We start from the raw sequence: 22332 nt of genomic DNA on the forward strand, positions 1-22332 counted from the left end.
TGTAGAAATTAACTTTCACAAGCTTCAAATAACAACATAACCGCCTTCAAGGCCCTCACATTAGCCCACGACTTAAGACCTATCAACAAGGTATCGTCTGCAAACTGAAGATGGGTATTGATATCATATCGAATGATGTAATGTGATAATACATTATTTGACACATGCGTAAAATATTTTTACACTAGGACTACATAAATAATAATGCGTATGAATTTTTTGAACAAGTCAAAATAAAATATATGTTAAACACATCAATGTTTTCCCTAGCACAAGAAGTGCACAAAGATAACTAAGAGAACAAAGCATTACTTATAAAAAAAGTGTTGAAGAACGACGAAAACAACATAAAAACACAACTAGTGGATTAAACCCAAATACATCAAAGAATTTACCCACCAACGTTTAAGATCAGAACCTAAATTTGGATTGTTTGCTTTCAACCACCAATAAGATAACAACTTTATTTTATCAAACACATGGTCAATTGAATTTACTTTTTGCTGGAATCAACGATAATTTCTTTTCTTTTAGATGACCCATGCACAACCTAGCCAAATAGTGCAAAAATAATACCAAATTTTACTTGAGAAACCACCGAGTGCGCCAAAATATATAACATGTTCAGGAAAATCCATAGGTTACACTAAATAAATACCCAACAATTACCGAATCAATAACTAATTGCTTCCAAATACTTTACATCCCAAAAACAAATTATCAATGTTTTCCACAAAACTGCAACTATGACACAAACATTTTCCTTTTGATGAACAATTCCACACCTTACCAAATTATCTTTAGATGGTAACCGATTCCTTAACAAATGCCAAGCAAAAATCGATACTTTTAACAGGACAACTTTGTTCCAAATAATATTATGATATTCATTCCATTGCACCGGTTCCACCTCCGTGAACAAATGATAAAACTCACTGATAGTGTAACCTTTGTCAGGTGCTAGTTGTCAGATCCACCTATCTTCTAAACCAGCTTGCATAAACATCTTAGATAAAATCTCACCACACTCCTTCAATATCTCCTCCTCTCACACAAACAATCTACATTGCCTATCATAAAACTTCCTAAAGCATACATCTCGACTACTATTATTAAACTTTCTCAGCTAAACCATACAGTCTTCTAAACCTATCATAAAATGCTCCCGCCTCATTCAAGCATCTAAACAAAAAAAAAATGTTTTTGTCCCATCATCTACAACCCTCAACAAATTATCATGAAACCATCTCCCAACCGCCATCCCATCTCCCGTACAAATACCTTTCATCTGGCTCTACCAAACCAATCCTAACCGCCCACCTTCCCTAGTACAACCAACATCTTCTCCATACTTCATTTCGATCTCCTTAAACCACATAAACTATCCCCATCCATATACAACCTCCAACACCATTTACCTAACAATGCCATGTTAACTTCCCAAATCCTTCGAACCCCAATCATCCGTTCTCCTTTTCTGAGTAAATTGTTTCCTATTTAATCCAACTTATTTTCCTAATTTCCTGCCCTCCCCTCCGAAATAAACGTTTAAAAATAGATTAAAAAGAATAGATGATACATGTGAGAGCCTTGAAGTCTGGCAAATAAGAAACGATACACTTCAAGAGAACAAGACAACCCCCATTGATAAATATCGACTTGTCCACCTCAAGTTGTTTTTTTTTTAATTCGGTCAAGTAGTGGGTACCAAAATCGTAACCGACGAGAATTTGACCCAATTGGCAAGCCTAAATACAAAAAACATGTTTCTAGTTTTGCAATTGAACAGTAAATATGGACATACCCTTTGGTCTCTATTTGATCAGAACCTTTGACTCTAAGTTCATAGATTATGACTTGTTCAGAACCTTAGTTTTTCCAGCTTTTGGAACAAAGTAGGAATACATATTGTTCTGTATACACTCATAACAAGGAGGTTTCTTTGATTTCTCTAGATTTTGCATCGTCTTAAGAGGTGCTTCTTTTAAGAAACCAATTCCTTCTCCGTTGTTTCTGCTAAAACCATAAATCATTGAAGCTAGCATGCTTCTGTAAATGCTATGAATGACAAACTCCTTAAGAGAATTATCATACTTGTTTAAAAGTCTATCAATTTTCTTCTGAGTATATGAAAGCTGACCTTTCTCCAAAATTTCATTTCTCATTATGCGAATTTCATTTTGTATAATTAGTTTCTTAGGTTCCTGAAATTCTAGCACACTTGTTTTAATATATTATGTATGATGTTTCGGCATTTGCAATGTTACGATTAATATTTCAACATCACGTGATAAATAGAAATAAAAATAAGAAAATAAATGACAGGAAAGTAAAGAACACAATGAGTTTGTTGACCCAGTTTGGTGACAAACACACCTACTCTAGGGGCTACCAAGCCCAGAAGGAAATCCACCAGTGTAGTCCTTATTCAATAGCTCTCTGCAAACTCCCTGTTTACACTATATGACCTATGACCTACCCGTATAGACTTCAACCTAGGAACTCCTAGATCTGATATCTCATCTTACTATCCTAATGGTCAGTCTCAGCCCCTGTGTCCTATCAGACCGAAACCAAAATACAAAGTAGAAGTTACCTTCCAACACAAATAACTAACACCTTATTTCACAACTTCGGTGTAGTACAAAAGAGTATTCAATACTCACACACAGTCCTAAACAAGTATCACAAACGATACAAGAAAGAACACACATTAGATTCTAAACTTGCATCACAAACGATACAAGAGCAGAATACATGAAGACTAAAACCCTAAAGATCTAAACTTTTTAGTATGACGGCTTGAATGAACAATTAGGTCTTGAAGTCTTCTTTATATACTAAAGCAACTTGGGCTAAATAATTTGTTGGGCTTCAGCACAAAGCAGATCGGTTCAGCTAATCTGCAAAACAAGAATCAGAAACAAATCTGGAAAGTCCTAAAATGTCGGAACATTTATAGGATCATTCCAAACAATAATAAATATTTCCTAAAATATAATATCTAATTTAGAAATATTCCACATCTGATTCTTAGAAGATATGCGTGTTGCTTGATCAATAAGTTAAGGAAATATTGTTTCCTTAAACAATAACGGGCGCGCGTACAAACATGCGAGAACTCAGGCACACTGAACCGTGCCAGGATGTTGGAGCATCGTATCCAACATCTTACAGAGACGCCTAAACACATGTTGGAACATTGATTCCAACTTACAAAACAAAGATATTTGTTTTAGCAACAATGCAGTCAATACAAATACCCAACAGTTCCTATATCACCAAATCATATTGCTTTTGTAAAACTTTTAGGCACTTTGATTTGTTGATACAACGTTCTGCAAGTTCTTTTATAGCATTGACCAGCTCTTCACGAGTTAGTTCAGAAAATACCTGATGATCATCGTTAGGCTCGTCCTTCTTAGAGATTTCTTTCTTTGGCTCGTCCTTCTGCAACTCTAGGAAGTCGTCTATAAAGTGACCAGGTTTCTTGCAATTGAAGTATTCCTTCTGATCATCTTTCTTATACTTGTAACTCGATCCTTTTTATATACAACTTCTACCTAAAAACATTTTCTTCTTTTGGTCAGGTACTGATATCTTTTGGTCAGAAATGTCATCTCTTTAGCATCTAATCATCTTCAGATTCTCCATTAGCAGTTTCTTCTTCTGATTCACCAGTTTGAAGAGCTTTAGCATATTTGCCCTTAGATTTAAGAGCAATGGACTTGGAATTCTTAACAAGTTCAGAGCTTTAGCATATTTGCCCTTAGATTTAAGAGCAATGGACTTGGAATTCTTAACAAGTTCATCTCCAATAAGCTCTATCTCATGAATTTTGAGAGATCTTATCATATTCTTTAAGCTTAGCTTATTCAAATCCTTTGCTTCCTAAGTGGTTGTAACATTTGGTATAAACCTAGCAAGAAGACTCATAAGATTCTTCTTGACACGGTCAGGACTAATATAGCTTTTATTCAACACATGAAGACCAGGTACACAAGTAAGTTTGAAATCTTGAATACCTAGTTTAAATATCTTCATCCTTCTTTAGAGTCTAAGTTTCAATGTGAAGAAAACATTGATTTTGTGATTCAAGTGTGAGAAGAAATTTTGAAGTCGAAATAATGGAATGGCTATCTTTTCTTGGTGCGAATACTTGAATGGGTGTTCCTCTTTGAATTTGAAAACCATTCATAAAATATTGCGTGACAATTCAAGACTTGAAATATTTATTATCTTATTTATATTTATGCACATGAAAGGTAAACGATTCATTGGTTTTTAAATCCTTTTTAGGAATCAAAATTTTCCTTAGATGTATCTTTTTAAAGGATTTTTCTATCTAGCATTATTGATGTGGGTCTAAAGTCTAAACTTTGTTGAAAATTATAAACGTATTTCTTTTTTATATGGGCCCTAATAGTTGCTAGAGGAAATATAATATTTCTTCTCACATAGGCTATTTATTTACTTTACTAAAATTATAGTAATGAAACAAAGATTCCCATAGAATTTGGTAATACATATGTTACTTTTGAAAGCCAATTTATTTATACTATTATTCTACGAAGGATAATTAGGTTAAAGAACTAGTACTAAAATAACTTGAACTTCCACTGGCAGAGTATCTTTAGGTCAACACAATGGAAAGCCATACTGCGGAAGTAATATTGGCCAAAAATAATGGCTAAAGGGTAAAGTGGTAAACAGTTTTCTTTTTGACAGAAAGTTGTAAACAATTACTCCTCCAAATAAGTGTCTTTTTGACAGATATTTTACATGAATTTGTACCATAAAAAAATATACATGAATAAAAATATTTTTTTTAATTTTTCATTATCTCATAAAAATCTAAAACAAAACTGCATTACCATTATTTTTTTTGACAACAACAAAATGATATTCATTCATTCAAATCGAGAGATTACATCATTCAACACCGCTAAAAACGTAAAGGATGAATCTGCGAACACACTCACAACATCCAAGTTAATAGCATATAACGACATAATGCCTACAAAAATATATGATAAAATTAAAGTGACCGGAATATCCATGGCCTCCGGATCTGCAACGTTGACACCCAAATCTTTGATTGAATAATCGATCTTCAAAATGAATCAGATGAACACCGCAAGAAGACGGGAAATCCAACAGCGCCGCACAAGACGACGAACAACAAACCACCACACTTAGATGCTGAAATCACAAAGAAAAAACCTAGATCTATGTGAAAATAACTTATTTAGATTGAAATATAGAGAAAAAGATGAAGAGGGGTGATTTCATGTCAAGAATTGACCCAAAACCACCCCTCAATGGAAAATCTAGAAAAGAAAACATAGAGAGAGAAAACTAGGGCCGACTTAACTTTCTGAGTTACATGACTTTGCTGCATTACCATTATTTGATTTTTAGAATTTTTTAGTGGTATTTTTATATATTTTTGCTATAGGTTTTGTCATTTTTCACCTTATTTTTTGGTGATCTTGTATGACAAAATTCACAACAGGTAAAATGGGAGGAGGATCTGATTATTGGTTATATAAATCAGATTTTTTTTTTTCTTTCTGAATTATATAATCAAAACGGAATAAATAAGAATTTTGGAGGGTACGTGAGAAGTGAGTAGGGTGGGATAAAAAAAACATCTTTTGTCTATATATTGAGGTTGAAATAAATAAGAATTTTGGAGAGTATGTGAGAAGCGAGTAGGGTGAAAATAGAAAATATTTTTTGCATTGGGGTTATGATGATTGATGCATACTTACCGTATGGTACATGTATGTAGTGTGATATAGACCGTATGAAAAAAAATGGGGGTACATGAATACAAAATATATATTTTTTTATTGGCTTAAATATGGAAATGATCCCTGCAAATATCTGATATTTTGGTTTTAGTCCCTGCAAAATTTTTTTTTTGGTTTTAGTATCCCTACAAATATAGAATATTTGGTTTTGGTCCTTGGTATTTTGTTTTAATCCTTGTAAAATCATTTCATATTGAAATTGGTCCCAATAATATTCATTTTAGTCCTCATTTTGAGGGACTAAAATCAAATATTCTACATATTACAAGGACCAAATTCAATATGAATCAATTTTACAAGGACTAAAACAAAATACCAAGGACCAAAACCAAATTTTCTATATTTGCAGGGACTAAAACCAAAAAATTATTTTTACAGGGACTAAAACCAAAATGTCAGATATTTGCAGGGACTATTTTCACATTTAAGCCTTTTTTATTTATACAACTATATAAAGACAACTTTAAAATGTTCACAGGTTAAAACTTGTAGAAATGTCAAAATTGTTTGGCCGAATGTTGTGACAGAGGTTCAAATCTCGGCTCCTCCATTATGAATTTTCAATGATTATTGTCATTTCATCTATTTACAATTTTTTTTTAACCAAAAGTGATGCATGAAGCATCACACAAAATATAACCAAAAAGAAGATAAAGTACATAAAAGAAAAGGGGGACTGAGCCAAGGATATTTTCAAAAGGTAATAAATCTAAAGTTGGGCATACCCGACTTATTCCTAATGTACTCCTTCATAAGAAAGTCAGACAGTTATATCCACAAAGTTAAAAGAGAAGAGGAAAGGGTTAGGCTAAAATGGTCAATCTATCTGCACAAATATTTCTTTCCCTTCCCTGTACATATGAGTAACAAAAAAAAGTCATATTATACATATGAGTAACAAAAAAAGTCATATTAATAGTTAGAACTAAACAGTTTAGCCACCTATTTCTTAGCCTTAAAGGAACCATTGGGATGGACTTAAAAGCTTAAAGGACAAGCAGAGAATCAATTTCTAGCCATAGATGAATGCATTGTTTGGAAGCTCCGACTTCAATTGCAATCATTGGAGCGTGCAATTCAACATACAAAGCATTACCAGGGCTTAGGTTTAATGTACTCGCCTTTCCGTTAGTATAATATAACATGGGTTAAAAGTTCAATTCTAAAAAAAAATACATCTTAATAAAAATTTTAAAAATATGTTTCGCTAGAACAACTAAAAAAACTCAAATACACCAAATACACCAATAATATCATATTATATTAGTTGAGGAAGCCTAAAATATGACTAGAAACAAAATAATTAAAGTAAAACCCTACTTGTACTAAACTCGCACCCACACAATACAAATACTTCACCGTTTTACTAATATCCTTGCTTTAAAGGTTTGAGGGTGGTGATTGTGCTAATATTCTTTTATGTAAATCGAATATCCTTTATGCTCAACTACAAGAGTAATTCCTTAAGCTGAGTAGAACAATAATAAAACACATCCTAAAAAGATTTAACATTGTTGCATTTATAAGGTTAAATTTGAATCTAAGAACTCGGTTAAGATGGAAAAGATTGCTTATCATCTGATCCAAATTCTCTTAGGTTTATTGTACTAATTTGATTACACCCATGTTTTTCCTTTTTAAGTTCATAAATAATTTGACTACACCAATGTTTCAAAGAAATGATGGTTTCTGATTCTATATATGTGCACAACGGAACAGTTCATAATTTTCGTTCAACAACAAACAAATTTGTAATTTTCGTTCAACAACAAATAGTTCACAACTTTTTTTTTTGGGGGGGAGGGTATGAAAGAGAAAAAGAAGTTTGAAGATAAAGAGGAGATGATTAATTGGGCTCGTTGTCAAGCAATAGAGGTCAAATTTACACTTATAATAGATAAATCCTAGTGTGGTTCAAGATGTAGAAAATCGAAGCTTGTTTTAGCTTGTGAAAGAAGTGGCGAGTATAAAGGAAAAAAAAGTCTAAATGAGAAGACACATGTTCAAGGAAATGTCGATGACCCATGAAGTTGCGTGGTTATTTCAATTTAGTAAAACTCTAGAGTCTGATTCTTGTTTCAAAGATTGTATAATCATAAGATGAAGCCAAAGTTAGAATGTCATATGTTGACTGACTGTTTAATTGCAAACGAGACAAAGATTGTTGGTGACATGACAAGAAATTTGATAAAATCAAAAAATATTCCGTGTAATCTGTTATGGTAGCATGTATATACTACATGTCCGGTACGTATCTTCCGGAGGTACAAAAATTAAATTTTAAAATGAACATCCTATAGTTACCTTTTAGATCCTCAAGTAGTTACATACCGGGTGTTACTAGGTATAAATTCGTAATTTCAGAGGGCATAAAAAGATGTGGGGGGCTAAAAAGAAATCTTCCTTCTTTTTTCTTTTATGAAAGCAATCCACTTTCAAACAAAAAAAGCCCACGACATCACACAAAAACAAACAGTTTTTTTTTTTTTTTTTTTTTTTTTTTTTTTTTTTTTTTTTAATTTAACAAAACCCTTAAAACCACAAAATTGAGTAACTCCCATCAAATCTGCCGTTGTCTCTTTGAACTCAACTGACCGGCTACTAACCGCAGTCAGAGTTCGTCGTCAGACGCAATAGAGAGCTGCCCAGGTTCGATTTTTTTTGTATTTCCCTTTCCCTCTTCTATATCGCTGGTTGATGCGACTCTGTGCATGTTTGAATTGACGGTGAGTTTGACAGAATCACAATGCAGAGATGCTTCCGTAAACAAATATTCATTCATCATGTTCATTGAAATATAATAATTGATGTATTTGATTTATAACCGGTTATTCAATTAATTTGAAAAAATAATATTGCTTATAATAATGATCGGAGGGAGTATCTGCTCCAATTGTAAACAAAAAGGAGAGATATCTAAATTAACCCTTAAGCTTGATTTTTTTTTTTTTTTTTTTTTTTTTTTTTTTTTTTTTTTGCATTTCGCTTCCCCTTTCCTATATCGCTTGTTGATGCGATTCTATGCATGTTTGAATTGACGGTGGGTTTGACAGAATCACATTGCAAGATGCGTCGCGGCATTATTAGGAAAAAACCGGTTGGATTTACTTATTTGAGTTTATATACTGACATAAACACTTGTGACACTGATTGGGAAAACTAAGGAAAACAACTTATGATTGGTTTATGGTAGAACATTTTGGCGTAATCTGATCCATGTAGTGTAGCTGGCTCCACTTTGTGAGATAAGTCGGTTGATTTTGTTGTTGTACATGTTCATAAGTTGTTTTCAACTTATTTCCATAAACTCTCCAAGATAGCTAATGAAAATGACTTATAGATTATACTATCAGTTTGACTATGTTTTATCGTGTTTTATAGAAATAGCTTATGCATAAGCGCTTATGCTATAAGCTGCCAAATATGTTGCTTATCCAAACAGGGCCATAATCAATTTCTAGTTATTAAACAGGTTTCATGGTTTTTTCAATTTTTGGGTTGCAAAATCACTGAATCTTACTAACTGATAACCTTCGAGAGGATTCTAGAAACAATGATAGTCTCAGAATCTAACTAACTGATAAGCTCTTAGAAACGTCTAGATTATCTTCAATCAATTTCTAGTTTCTAGTTATTACAGATGTTTCATTGTTTTCTCTGTTTTCGGGTTGCAGGTACTTGTTTATTGAAAATGTTGGCTATCGATTCTACAAGAAAGATGTCATTTAATAGAACAATTAGTAACGGTGATTTGGCAATTGTTTATGCAAGGCATGACAACATGAAGCCAGTAACGGTATCTGAGGGATCGGTTTTACAGAATCGATTCGGTGTTTTTAAACATTCAGATTGGATAGGAAAGTCATTTGGGTCTAAAGTATTCAGCAATAAGGGCGGTTTTGTTTACTTATTAGCACCTACTCCTGAATTGTGGACTTTAGTTTTAAGCCACAGGACACAGATTCTATATATTGCAGATATCAGCTTTGTTGTTATGTATTTGGAGATTGTTCCTGGTTTTGTCGTTCTTGAATCTGGTACTGGAAGTGGGTCTTTAACTACTTCACTTGCAAGGGCAGTTGCTCCTACAGGACATGTTTATACGTTTGATTTTCACGAACAAAGATCTGGATCAGCTAGGTAATACTGCACTTGTCTTTCTCTGACGATATTTGATATACATGTGCTTATCTTTAGGCAATGTTGTATGTGTTATTTTCTAGTGTTGTCAAATATTGGCGCTATATCATAGCCAATTTTGATGAGTCCGCTAAGAAAACTTCAACACTGTCCTAGTTTTACCGCTATTCTAGTTATTTGCTAGTTGATGTAGCAACAATAGCAGAAAAAAGAGACTTTTAGGCAGTGTTGTCAATTGTGGAATGCTAAAAATCTGTCATATAAACACGCCGTTACCACCTAAAAAACGTATTTTTGGTGAAACTGGGTCCTGGACCCAACCCACAAATCCGGAATTTCAAGGAAGATAATCTGAATCAATGAGTCACACGATTCCGCCGTACCTGCAATTTTTTGCGCCGATCCTGGCCAAACCCACCAAATTCTGATTCCGGCCGTACTCCAGCAAGTCAAGGGGTAGCAAAATCGTACGATCCCATGAGTTTGATCGCGATTTTGACTCCCTTGGCCATGGCGGGCATCCCTTCATAAATTGGCTATGGCTGGCGTCAAAAAATCTGCCTTGCCATTCCACCGTGGCCACCATTTGTGAAGTGCTTGTTTATACATTTGATTTCCATGAGCATAGGGCTGGATCAGCTATATAATACTGCACCAGCTAGGTGCTGCACCTGCTTCCTCTGATGTTTGATACATGTGTGTTTATCTTTAGCAAATGTCGAGAATGTTTTTTTCAATAGGGGCACTATAGTGCTATCACATGGATTTTGATGAGTCCACTTTGAAAACAGCGACGCTATCCCAGTTTCGCTATCAGGGCAATAGCAGCAGTTATTAAAGTTTTGCTAGCTGATATACGAACAATAGTGGAATTTTTTTTCCATTAATTTTTTTCCATTGAAGAATCTGCATGTGTGCCCAACGTGGCTTATTTATACAATGGAAAAACTTAGGAGTTAGTGAGTATTACTCCTGTATTCACGGATATACAATACATAAGCTATGCTCTGCCTCCATTCCCTTTTATATTTGTATGCAGGCTGCCTTGTTTTATATATAATCGACTTGTTTCAACTGCTATGTGGTTTTTGCTATTTGCCTGCAACACTATCTTCTATTTCACATAGCAGATTTTCCGTAATTTGTTATTGATGGCACTTTCATGGCTTTGCATTATATTTTGTTCTCTTTCCCTAGTAATTGCAAGTAATATTATTGGTGATCTAATACCCTTCTGTTCAGAATGTCAATGCTTAAGTGCAAATTTATTTAATTGTACTCAACTTTTGTTGGATTCATTTATGTGTTTGTATACACGTGTGTGCAGCGATAAAATTGAGATGTTCAGTGTAAAGGTAAATTACAGATTTGTATACTTGTTTTTCTCCTTGTAGGGATGACTTTGAGAAGATTGGTATAAGCAGCTTAGTCACTGCAGGAGTGAGGGACATTCAAGGCGAGGGATTTCCTGAAGAATTTGCTGGCTTGGCTGATGCAGTTTTTTTGGATCTGCCTCAACCTTGGCTAGCTATTCCTTCAGCTGCAAAAATGTTACGACATGACGGCACTTTATGTTCTTTCTCCCCCTGTATTGAACAAGTACAACGATCATGTGAAACAATGCAATCCAACTTCACCGGTACTTCCCGATTTTCCTCTTTTATACGTTTCTTATTTTCGCTCTCTCTCACACGTAGTGGTTATGCAACTAATGGTAATTTTATTTACGCACTGATAAAAGTTCTCTGTAAACGTTTGTTTATGTGAAAGATATAAGGACTTTTGAGGTACTCCTACGGACATACGAAGTTCGAGAAGGGAAAATGGAAAGCTTAGAGATTGACGGTGATGACGGCTCTAATGGTTCTCTTCCTCCTTGCAAGAGGAGGCAACGTTCAGATGGAGCTAGTGTGGTTAGCTATCCGAGTTCTTCTTCTGTTATGGCTAGACCATGTGGTGAAGCTAGAGGTCACACTGGTTATTTGACATTTGCAAGACTTAATTAAATGTCTGTCATCAAGATTATTATTGTAATTTTATGATCTATTCAATTTTGACCTCATACAACAGTTTATTTTTATCTTGATTCACAACAATTATGTGGATGGTTTCTGGTAATTGTAATCTCCGTATAGGAAATTCATGTTTGGACAATGTCCTTTTTTTTGTTTTATAATTATAATATTTGATAATTCTGTATTACAGTCACCGGATGAAGAGGTTTGATTTAATGGGTGGAGATTGAACAGCTCATAATGTGAAGCACACTTGGATGCCACATCTAACTTTTTTTTTGTTGGGTTCAATATGTTTTTAGTCCTTATAAAATTGAGGCATTTTAAGTTTAGTCCTTACTTAATTTTAATAGTTGTTTTAGTCGTTACAAAAATACTATGCATTAAATATTAGTCTCTGCTCAATTCAAATATGTTTAATTTATTCTTAAACTCTTAAGTTTTTTAACAATTTTTTGTAGATGTGTTAAGAACATTACTAAAAGTCCCGCCGCAAAATTTGATTTATTTTTATATTTTATTATTGGCTTAATTACCTTTTTGGTCCTCTAACTATTTAATTGGTATCGGTTTGGTCCTCTAACTAAAAATTGATTTATTTTGGTCCTCTAAGTTTATCACCGTTATTATATTTCGTCATTTCTGTTAGTTTTAATAGAAGAAACGTTAGGGTTTGTACAACATCATCAACAACAGCAAGGAAAAAACCAAAAACTCATACACAAACCCAGAACTTCATAAACAACAAAAAATCCAAATTTCATAACAAAAACCTTAAACAAGAAAATCATGTTTCTATGTATAACCTAACTCATCTTCTTCCCAATATCCTTTCCATACAAATTCTAAAACTATATCTCTTTCCATACAAATTTCAGAACCATATCTCTTTCCATGTTGCCTTCCCATTATTTATAATTGTACTGTTGTTGCACTTATTTGCTTTAATTCAAACGACAATTTCATATTGATGTATGCCCTTTCTTTCGAATTGAATTTCTTAGGCTATGAATCAACACTGTGTCGTGCCCTTTTGATTTGTTGTGGTTGTCGTGGCTATTTTGTTTCAATGAGTTTGTTTTTTATGAAGGATTGGTGATGATGAGTTTAGATCCGAAAATGGTTTTTTTTAAGGAATGATGATGATGAGTTTAGATCTGAAAATGGGTTTTTGTGAAGGACCGGTGGTGGTGATGATGATAGATTAGATTGAATTTTTGAATTGGATCCAAAAATGGGTTTTTGGATTTGTATTTGTAGAAGAAGAAATGATGATGATGAAGAATTGATGAAGATATGTTGATTTGTTTTGCTGAGTATTTTTTTTATAAGGTTGATGAAGGTGGATGGGGAAGATGATGAAGAAGTTGAATGCAAATGATGATTGTATAAACCCTAACTTTTTTATTAATAAAATTAACGGAAAAGACTAAAAGTAGTAACAGAGAGAAATTTAAGGGACCAAAATAAATCAAATTTTAGTTAGGGGACCAAACCGATACTAATTAAATAATTAAGGGACCAAAAATGCAATTTAGCCTTTATTATTTTATCTTTAACTTTTATTGTTTTCAAAAATTCATATTTATTTCGTTTCATGTTAAAAAATTCTAAATTTTATTAATTGAACCTTTCATAGTGTTCTAAACTTGTCTCAAAAAATTCGTTCAAAAATTTAAGAGTTTAAGGATAATTAAACAAACTTTGTTTTAGTAGGGATTAAAATTAGAAGTAATTTTTTTTTGTATGGACTAAAAAAACCTAATAAAACTAGTTATGATAGTATTTTCATCATGAAAAGATATTTTTGACTATTAATTATTCCAAAAAAAACTATCAATTCGGCAACAAAACCACTCATGCCCGACAATGCAAAAGAAGTCATCGATAAGATAGTGAAAATCGTGAATATTTTTGGCATTGGGATAGCCATTCCACCCATTTCGTCAAGATAAAGAAGACGTAGTCTATCATAACAAAAGATGTTGAAGCGGCATAGATTATTTGAGTAGAACCTAATATCATTAACCAGGGGCAAAATATTGAATGAACGTGGAAAAATAATTCCATATTAATTCGAACCAACCCATATACACTCAGTAAACAAGATGCCTACAGATCAACCAAAGAGTAATGCTTAACACATTTACAAAAAATTGTTAAAAAACTTAAGAGTTTAAGCATAAATTAAACAAATTTGAATTGAGCAAGGACTAATACCGAGTGCATAATATTTTTGTAAGGACTAAAGCAACTATTAAAATTAAGTAAGAACTAAACTTAAAATGCCTCAATTTTATAGGGACTAAAAACATATTTAATCCAACAAAAAAAGTTAGATGTGGCATCCACGTGTGCTTCACCGTTTGCTCAATCAGCAACAATTAACAGCGAGGACCTATTTCGCTAATGGAAATAACGTTGGGGACCAAAAATTTAATAAAATTTAAGTAGGGACTATTGTTAGAAACACGCCTATTTATAGAGACCTAAAACATAATTAACCCAAGAAAAAATAATACTTTGGAAGTAGTGTAACATAGTATTAATTGAAGGGATTGGAAACTTAAAGTGACATTCATTTTGAAACATTTTTTTGGCTAAAACGACACTCATTTTGAAACGGAGGGAGTATAATTGAAGTTATAATAACTTTTTTTTTGGTGGTGCCGGAATTTGAACCTCGAACCTTGCATATATTTATGCATTGCCTCTACCAGCTGAGCTAAGCTGACGAGGACGAAGTTATAATAACTAACAAAAGTCTAGAAAATAAGATTTGCCACTTTATTTAGAGTTAAAACAAGATTTTAAAGTTCATTGCTAAATAGTAGCAGTAGTGTACTACTCATATGATTATGGACAAACCGATTAACTATAATCTTAAGACCCTCCACCACTATGATGACCACCTCCACAACCTCCTCCACCATGATGACCACCTCCTTGATTTCCAGCACCAGCAGCGATAGAAGTAGTCATAGTAACCATGTTATAATACTTGAGAGCACTAGAACTATTATTATAACTTCTTCTGACTTGTCCTCTAGTTTTAGTGACTTGAGCAATGAGCATCCCTTACTTTTTCTCTAGGTTTGGAACAACAGCTTCCCATATCGTAAACATTTTATGCGACAAAAAATTGTATTGTGCACTTGCTTCTAATGCACAAAAGTCTAGTATTTATACTATAATAAGGGAGAATGTAACAAACCACAAACCTAGGATAAGGGAGAACGTAACAAATAGAAGATATAGGGTGGTGCATAGTAACAAATATTTTTTACATAACTTTTTATATATTTATTTGTGACAAATATTTTTCTCATTTTTACACACACATGAGAACCAATATCTTATAAGAAAAACGAGAACTTTCTATATCAACCATCTGATTTGATTAACGCGTGAGATTTAATTATTTTTTTAAAACTTTCCGTGTAATTGATATACAAAATCACTGGACATAAATCTATTTGTTATTTTAAAATTAAAATAATAAAGTTACATGAATATCTGTGTGGGAAATATGAACCTTACACTGTTACATAATACTTGCTGCTACAAATTAAACATCAACGCAAACAAACATAATATAATACTACATACGAAATAACCTAAACTAATGAAGAGAAAAGAAAATAGAGCACGGTGAAGAAGCAACATAATCCAGAGAGAAAGACCACCACCCAAGAAACCATGAGAAAGCAGCTAAGGTAGTTGGTCTTCTGGATTTCTCCCAACAAAAATTGCTCGCTCCCAACCAAACTTCCGAAAATACTTCTGCGTGAGTTAACTCACGCAGCGTGAGTTAACACGATGAAGTTGATTATTCTTTGGTTCAATAATCGGCTAATTTGGCACCATGCGTGCAACTTTTTACTCTCTTATATTTGGATATTGTTCCTTTTGTTTCTCTTTTAATTTCTTATACTCTGATTAGACCGGAAAAACTTGTCATGGTTTCTATAATTTCATTACCTTTAGATGAATATGACGTATGAACTCGGTAATTTTTTTTTTGTTTATCTAATATATTATCTAAAGTTTGAAGGCTTAAAATGGCCATATGATTATAATTTATAAGATTCATTTGAGTATCTTGATTTGGTATTTGAAATATCCGTGTTAAAGTAATTTGAGAAGAGATGTAGCATGTGTTTGGAAATCCAGTAAACTACACCTGCGTCATCACCGCAAATAAGGAGGGGTGTTCATGTTTGTGTATGCAAACTAGATGTAAGATAAAATTGTGTATGATACTGCCCTTCATCACCATTAATTTAATTCAATATAAGGGTTCAAACGGCACTTTTTATTGTTAAGGAACCAAAATTAAGGGATTGATAATGTATTTAAGCCTTAATTAAACCAAAGAAGTTGAACAAAAAAATCTTTGAAGAACAAAAATGAAACCTAAATTCTAAAGTGTAAATGGGAGATAAGTAATGTTTAATTTATTTTTGGCTTAATAGCAGTTTTAGCCTCCTAACTTTTTTAAAGTTGCGATTTTGATCCTCTAAGAAAAAAAACCTCAAAACCGCCCTCTAAGTTTTGCATCTGCGACAGTTTTGGCCCTTAAGACCAATTTTGATTCGGTCTACGTTGACGTGGCACCCTAAGTGAGGTACCCCGTGTTATTTTTTTTTTTTTATCATAAATTGGCTTTGGGGGGCCAAAACTGCTACAATTGCAAAACTTGGGGACGGTTTTGTAGTTTTTTTTTCTTATGGGGCCAAAATCGCAACTTCCTAAAAGTTAGGGGCGACAACTGCTATTAAGTCTTTATTTTTAAAACTAGCTCAGATTAGTCCCAACAAGCCTTTTTGTTATGTTAAGTATGTTATATTAATTTTGATAGAGTTTAGTTATATATTGTTTTGTTGCACTTCAAAATGAAAGGATAAATATTATAGTAAAAGAGTATATAGCTTTGAAGAAATTGTTCGATATCTTGTCTTTCAATATATTATTTAATGTGGTCGAGTATTAGAAAGGGTAGATGATAGCTCTTCCTAAACATTAATGGAGGAAAATATGCATGTGTGGACTTGACTGGGGTTTCACCATTTGTGGGTTTCGGAGTGGGCGCTTTTACGGTAGGACAAACAACCCTAAAAGTTGCGTCAAACAAAGTGGCCAAACATGAGAAAGTGTGTTCTGACAATCAACATGCTTTTATACCATTTGCTTTTGACACTTTTGGCTTCCTAGCATCAGAGGCAGTTGACCTTCTACATAGAGTCCAAAGGATTATGTATAGCAATGTTATGTCTCCTAAGTTCATGAATGTTGTGTTTACGAGGATTGGTTTTGCCATCCAAAAAGGTCTAGCGGCGCAGCTTGTTGCCCGCTTGCCTCCTATTCATGTATAAGTAATATTGATAGTAAATACAATAAAAAATAGGCATTCCTAACTAAGTCATTAGTAATAATTTGCAGTGGAACATAAGCCATGGCAGCAAACCCCTTGAACTCCTGATGAAGTGAAATTTGAAAGACTGGGTGAATTCGCAACGCAGCTGTAATTTATACACTACAGTTCTTACTCATGCAACCATGGGAAAGGAACCAAAAAATGGCATCCTCTAACTTTTTATTGAGACGGAGAGCCACTGAGGACTGTCAATAAGGGTGCAATTTGACAAGGATTTGATCTGCATGTTTGACAAGGACTTCTATGCAACCGTTAATAGAAATGCACGCTGCAACTTAGACCTGGTATTGATATGGAAACACAGCAGAGCAAGACAGTGGCACAGATTGCAGGAGATACTGAACTGTTGACATCGCAGCGGTAACACAGATGTTAATTAAACATATACTCATGATCATATTTTATCAGACCGGAGCCGAATACACTGACCAATATTTTTATACGCAATATTGTTGTTAAAATCCCGACTTAAATCCTAAAATCCAGGATTTTGCAACTTTCTTCACCTTCAACGACTTAAATCCATACTAGAATCCCAAAATAGGCAAAATTCATTGATTTTGATTGCGATTTTACGATTTCTTATAAACTAAGTCATTTATGACTATATAAATTTATAATATATATTTATTACTATTGTTTTTTGGTAAAATCCATTGATTTTGATTGCGAATTTACAATTTTCTATGGCGATTCTACTAAAGACCTTGAGTAAAATCCTTCTTTATTTTGATTGCGATTTTACGAGTCCCAATTCGCCATTTCCTTTCGACCTGAAGTAAAGTCCCGATTTTGATAACCTTGCCCATTAGTTCATGCGATGATGAATAAAACTAGTCCCTGCACCAACCTCATACACTACATACACCTATTGCGCCCAAACACACCAAATGAATCATAAGCCATTGACTTAAAATTTTAGTCTCCTTCACAACCTTCTCCCAATCAAACCTAATTTACACTGGCAACGGGGAATCCCCATTGTTATCTATACTTCAAAAGTAATAAGAGAAAACCTGGTTTTTAGGAGTTTGCTGCTATAAACTTCATTTACATCCTTGTTATATTTTTTGTTTTGCTGTGAAATTTGTGGTTAATTCACCCTCATGATGACTGTGGAATTTTATTTCTTTCCCTTTTCAATTTTGTAAGTAAATTCATCCTCATCTTGTTCTCAATGCCATAATTTTAAAGGTTAGAAATCTCTATCTCAAGTCCTTATAACCTCAAAACCATTGCCCAATCCTATATAAGCCCTCACACCAGGTTCATTAAGTCTAATGGCTTCAAGAAGCCCTTCTTGCACATGGAAATTGGTAACACATGTTTTTTAGGAAATTATCCCTTTAATTAATTAAGCCCTTGAAGTTTAATTCTTGAAACATGGCAGAGTGATTTTATACAAAAATAAGATGATATCGCAAGAAACATTGCCATTTGTCCAGTCACTACAAAAATAAGATGATGTCCAGTCACTAATTAGTTGTCAATGTTATGAATACTTTGTAGAAAGCATCTTAATGTCATTTGATATTTAAATATTACTTTTTATATTTAAAGCATCTTTATGTCAACAAATAATGCAAAATAGTAAAAGAAATTAATATTTTATTTATTTATTTTTAAATGGTACTACCTCCGTTCCTTTTTAATTGTCACTTTTTAACATTTTACACAAACCAAGACAATCAATTAAGTGTTACTACTTTTGATACAATTGCTTTTACTTTTACTATAATGACCTTATTAATTTAATATTTCATTTCATATGTTTCTCTCTTTGCAATAAATATCTAAGGGTAATATTGGTAAAACAACATTTAATGTTGCATTGAACTTTGAAAGTGACGGTTAAATAGGAACAAAAAATTTCTTCAAAAGTGATAATTAAAAAAGAACGGAGGGTGTAGTTCCTTTCTTTATTGAAATGTACGTTTTTTAGCGTTTTTATCTTGACTACTTTGATTATATTCAAAACAACTTGTTTTAATGAGATGACCCTTTTTTGCAGTTTTACCTTTAGTTAACTTTGTTATGTTCAAATTATAAAATTTATTTAATATTTAAAGTTCAAATTAAAGTAACGATAATTGCTTGAGATTTGGTCGGTGATGCGCAATTTGAAAAATCCCAATTTTTCTATGATATGCTATTTAGTACAAAGTGTTCAAACCACTATTTTACTTAATCTATGATTGGTAACACTAGATTGGGTACAACAACATTAACTATTTTTTCTTCAAATTAAATAAATTCATTTTTATTTCTAATTTTCAAATCTTCTTTATTTTTTTATTTCTAGGAGGAGTTGTTAGGTGAGTGTCGCCTTTCACTTAACAATTTTGTTGTGCAAACTGATGTTTCTCACAGGTGGCAATGGCTCCTTGATACGGTGGGAGGTTACACGGTGCGTGGTGCCTATCAACTTTTGACTTACCAGACTGTTCCTGTGATTAGTGCAACGGGAGAGCTAGTTTGGCATGACCAGGTTCCCTTGAAGGTGTCTATCCTTGCGTGGCGTTTGCTTCAAGATAGGCTGCCCACAAAACTCAATCTCTTCAGGCGTGGCATTATTCCTCACGCGAATGTTTCTTGTGTGGCGGCGTGTGAGTTTGACGAATCGGCAACTCACTTGTTCTGAACTTATTATGATCTTTTTTTGGTTCATTGTGGCAGCATATAAGGAATTGATTGGGCATTTCAGGAGTTGATCCGTTTACACTACATGATCATTTTTCAGTTTACTCACTCTATTGGAATGTCTCGAAAACGACGTTCTTTTATGCAACAACAGGGTTTTCAATAATACTCAAACTACCATGAATGATTTATTAGAAAAGGTTAAATACCAATCTCTTTGGTGGCTTAAAGCTCACAATGCCAACTTTGTTTATGACATCATAACTGGTGGTCGGACCTGTTACTTTGTTTGGGTATCGACTGACCTCTCTTTTGTAATTATACAGTGCCTGTTTGTTGTTTCGGGGTGATCTCTTGAGTACACCTTGTACTGAAAAGAATCCATCGCCAGTGTTAATATATTTCATTTTAAATTCTTCAAAAAAAGAAAAATTAATCCCTAAACTATCACACTATTTTCGAATTTAGTCTAAACTATGTCAATATAATAAGGGATCCTTGAATTATATAAAATTCAAGGACCATTTTTGTCGTTAATGTCCGCTCCCATTTCGACAGGCCTAACCATTTTTGTTACTGAAATAGAGAATAGGGATATTTATGAGTTCAAAAAAAATGGTGATTATGAGTAGATCTAAAAGAGTTATATCATCTCAATATGAAAACAGATTATGTAATATGGTGCTATTTTGAGTAGATCTAAGATTTATGTAATATTTCATTGAGAAACCAGTTATTAGTGCAGATGTAAAGTAAAATTTCATGAGTTTCATGCACGTACAAAAGGAAAAACACTACAAAATGAAGACAATATGAAGCTGAAATGCAAGCGCTTACAAGATATTTGAGCTTTTTCAGATTGTGAAAATGTTGAATCACAACGTTGTATACGATTTGAACCTTTTATGTTCTAAGCAATTTTTTCCCCAATCCACCGTAACTAAGATCTTTGACCCCAATAGGCATCTGAAGTATCCGGATGCGACCAATCATAGTTGGCACACTGATACATACATTTATTTTTTCTTTCGACAGTTATTTTATCAACTCTCTCAACACCCTTTTACAATTGTTTTCAACAATTTATATAAATATTTTCCAAAGTTGTCATGTTTTCAACAATTTATACTACATATTTTTTAAAGTGAAATTGAAATTAATTTTTCTAATGGAAACAATTTTCTTTGTTATTACTAGCATGTATTGTAGCACATACTTATATTAAAACTAAAATTATAACAAGAATGGGTAATACTTTTCTTCAAATATTTTACAAAAATAAGTAAATACTTTTCGTAAAACAAAGAAAAAGTTGTAACACAGTTAAACAAATATAAAAGAGTAAATACTGTTATGAAGAGTCTCAATTTTTGCCTCATTATTCAAGCAATAACAAATTAAATTACATACATTATGAGAAGAGACCCGATTATTAATACGACCGATTATAATAATTTTCAAGATGAACAACCATTTAAAAACTATTGCAATATAAAAAAAATTAACATTATAGTCATCAAAGAGAACAAATATTATTGAATGTTATAATAACTAACAAAACCCTAGAGAATAAGATTTGCCACTTTATCTAAGATTTAAAACAAAAGTATACAAGATTTTTAAAATCATTGCTAAACCAATTAACTATAATCTTAAGACCCTCCACACCCTCCTCCACCTCCACCACCATGATGACCACCTCCACCTCCACCTCCACAACCTCCACCACCATGATGACCACCTCCACCTCCACCTCCACAACCTCCCCCTCCACCTCCACAACCTCCCCCAGCCATAGAAGTACTCATAATAACCATGTTATTATCCTTGAGAGCACTAGAACTTCTTGTGACTTGTCGCCTAGTTTTAGTTACTTTAGAATTCTTTAACTTGTTTCTATAATCTTCATCGCTTATATTTTTGGTAGGTCTAGAACAACAGCTTCCCATATCGTAAAATTTTATATCACACAAAAAGATTGTACTATGTACTGATGCATAAAGGTAGGTCTTGTATTTATAAGAGAGAATATAACAAACCTAAGATAAGGGAGAACGTAACAAACCGGAGATATAAGAGAGATGTATTTATTTTATGGCTCGTAAAAAATATTTTAAAAAAGATTGTATTATCTACTAATGCACGGATGTAAGTCTAGTATTTAAACTAATGATAAGTGAGAATGTTCCTTCAAAAAAAAAAGTGAGAATGTAACAAACCTAAGATAAGGGAGAACGAAACAAACGGGAGATATATTTAAATTTTATGTCTAGTGACAAATATT

The 22332-nt window shown here is 33.1% G+C and overlaps 2 protein-coding genes across 3 annotated transcripts; one reads left to right on the forward strand and one right to left on the reverse strand.

Moving 5' to 3' along the window:
* The first annotated feature begins 8326 nt into the window (after positions 1-8326).
* Positions 8327-12218, forward strand: LOC25496409 (tRNA (adenine(58)-N(1))-methyltransferase catalytic subunit TRMT61A). 2 transcript variants are annotated; one of them, XM_013596730.3, is made up of 4 exons: positions 8327-8465; positions 9491-9956; positions 11351-11595; positions 11727-12218. In XM_013596730.3, exons 2-4 carry the CDS (start codon positions 9508-9510, stop codon positions 11960-11962), a joined length of 930 nt encoding a protein of 309 aa, XP_013452184.2. In that variant the 5' UTR covers positions 8327-8465; positions 9491-9507; the 3' UTR covers positions 11963-12218. The 2 variants fall into 2 exon arrangements, with proteins under 2 accessions (XP_013452184.2, XP_039682752.1); XM_039826818.1 differs by lacking the exon at positions 8327-8465 and adding an exon at positions 8471-8578.
* A 9482-nt stretch (positions 12219-21700) lies between these two features.
* On the reverse strand, positions 21701-21997 carry LOC25496411 (serine, glycine, tyrosine and glutamine-rich protein). Its single transcript, XM_013596733.1, has one exon. It carries the CDS (start codon positions 21995-21997, stop codon positions 21701-21703), a length of 297 nt encoding a protein of 98 aa, XP_013452187.1.
* Positions 21998-22332: the final 335 nt, after the last annotated feature.

The sequence above is a fragment of the Medicago truncatula genome, chromosome 6 (genome assembly GCF_003473485.1).
Source record: "Medicago truncatula cultivar Jemalong A17 chromosome 6, MtrunA17r5.0-ANR, whole genome shotgun sequence".
NCBI classification, from domain to species: domain Eukaryota; kingdom Viridiplantae; phylum Streptophyta; class Magnoliopsida; order Fabales; family Fabaceae; genus Medicago; species Medicago truncatula.

What these genes read in the sequence shown, in the direction of transcription:
- LOC25496409 (XM_039826818.1), top strand. An exon ending in CAAAGATCTGGATCAGCTAG is followed by an intron (nt 9,957 to 11,350) that starts GTAATACTGCAC and finishes TTCTCCTTGTAG; the next exon opens with GGATGACTTTGAGAAGATTG. An exon ending in AATGCAATCCAACTTCACCG is followed by an intron (nt 11,596 to 11,726) that starts GTACTTCCCGAT and finishes TTTATGTGAAAG; the next exon opens with ATATAAGGACTTTTGAGGTA.
- LOC25496411 (XM_013596733.1), bottom strand. Translation starts at nt 21,997, where the DNA reads ATGGGAAGCTGTTGTTCTAGACCTACCAAAAATATAAGCGATGAAGAT.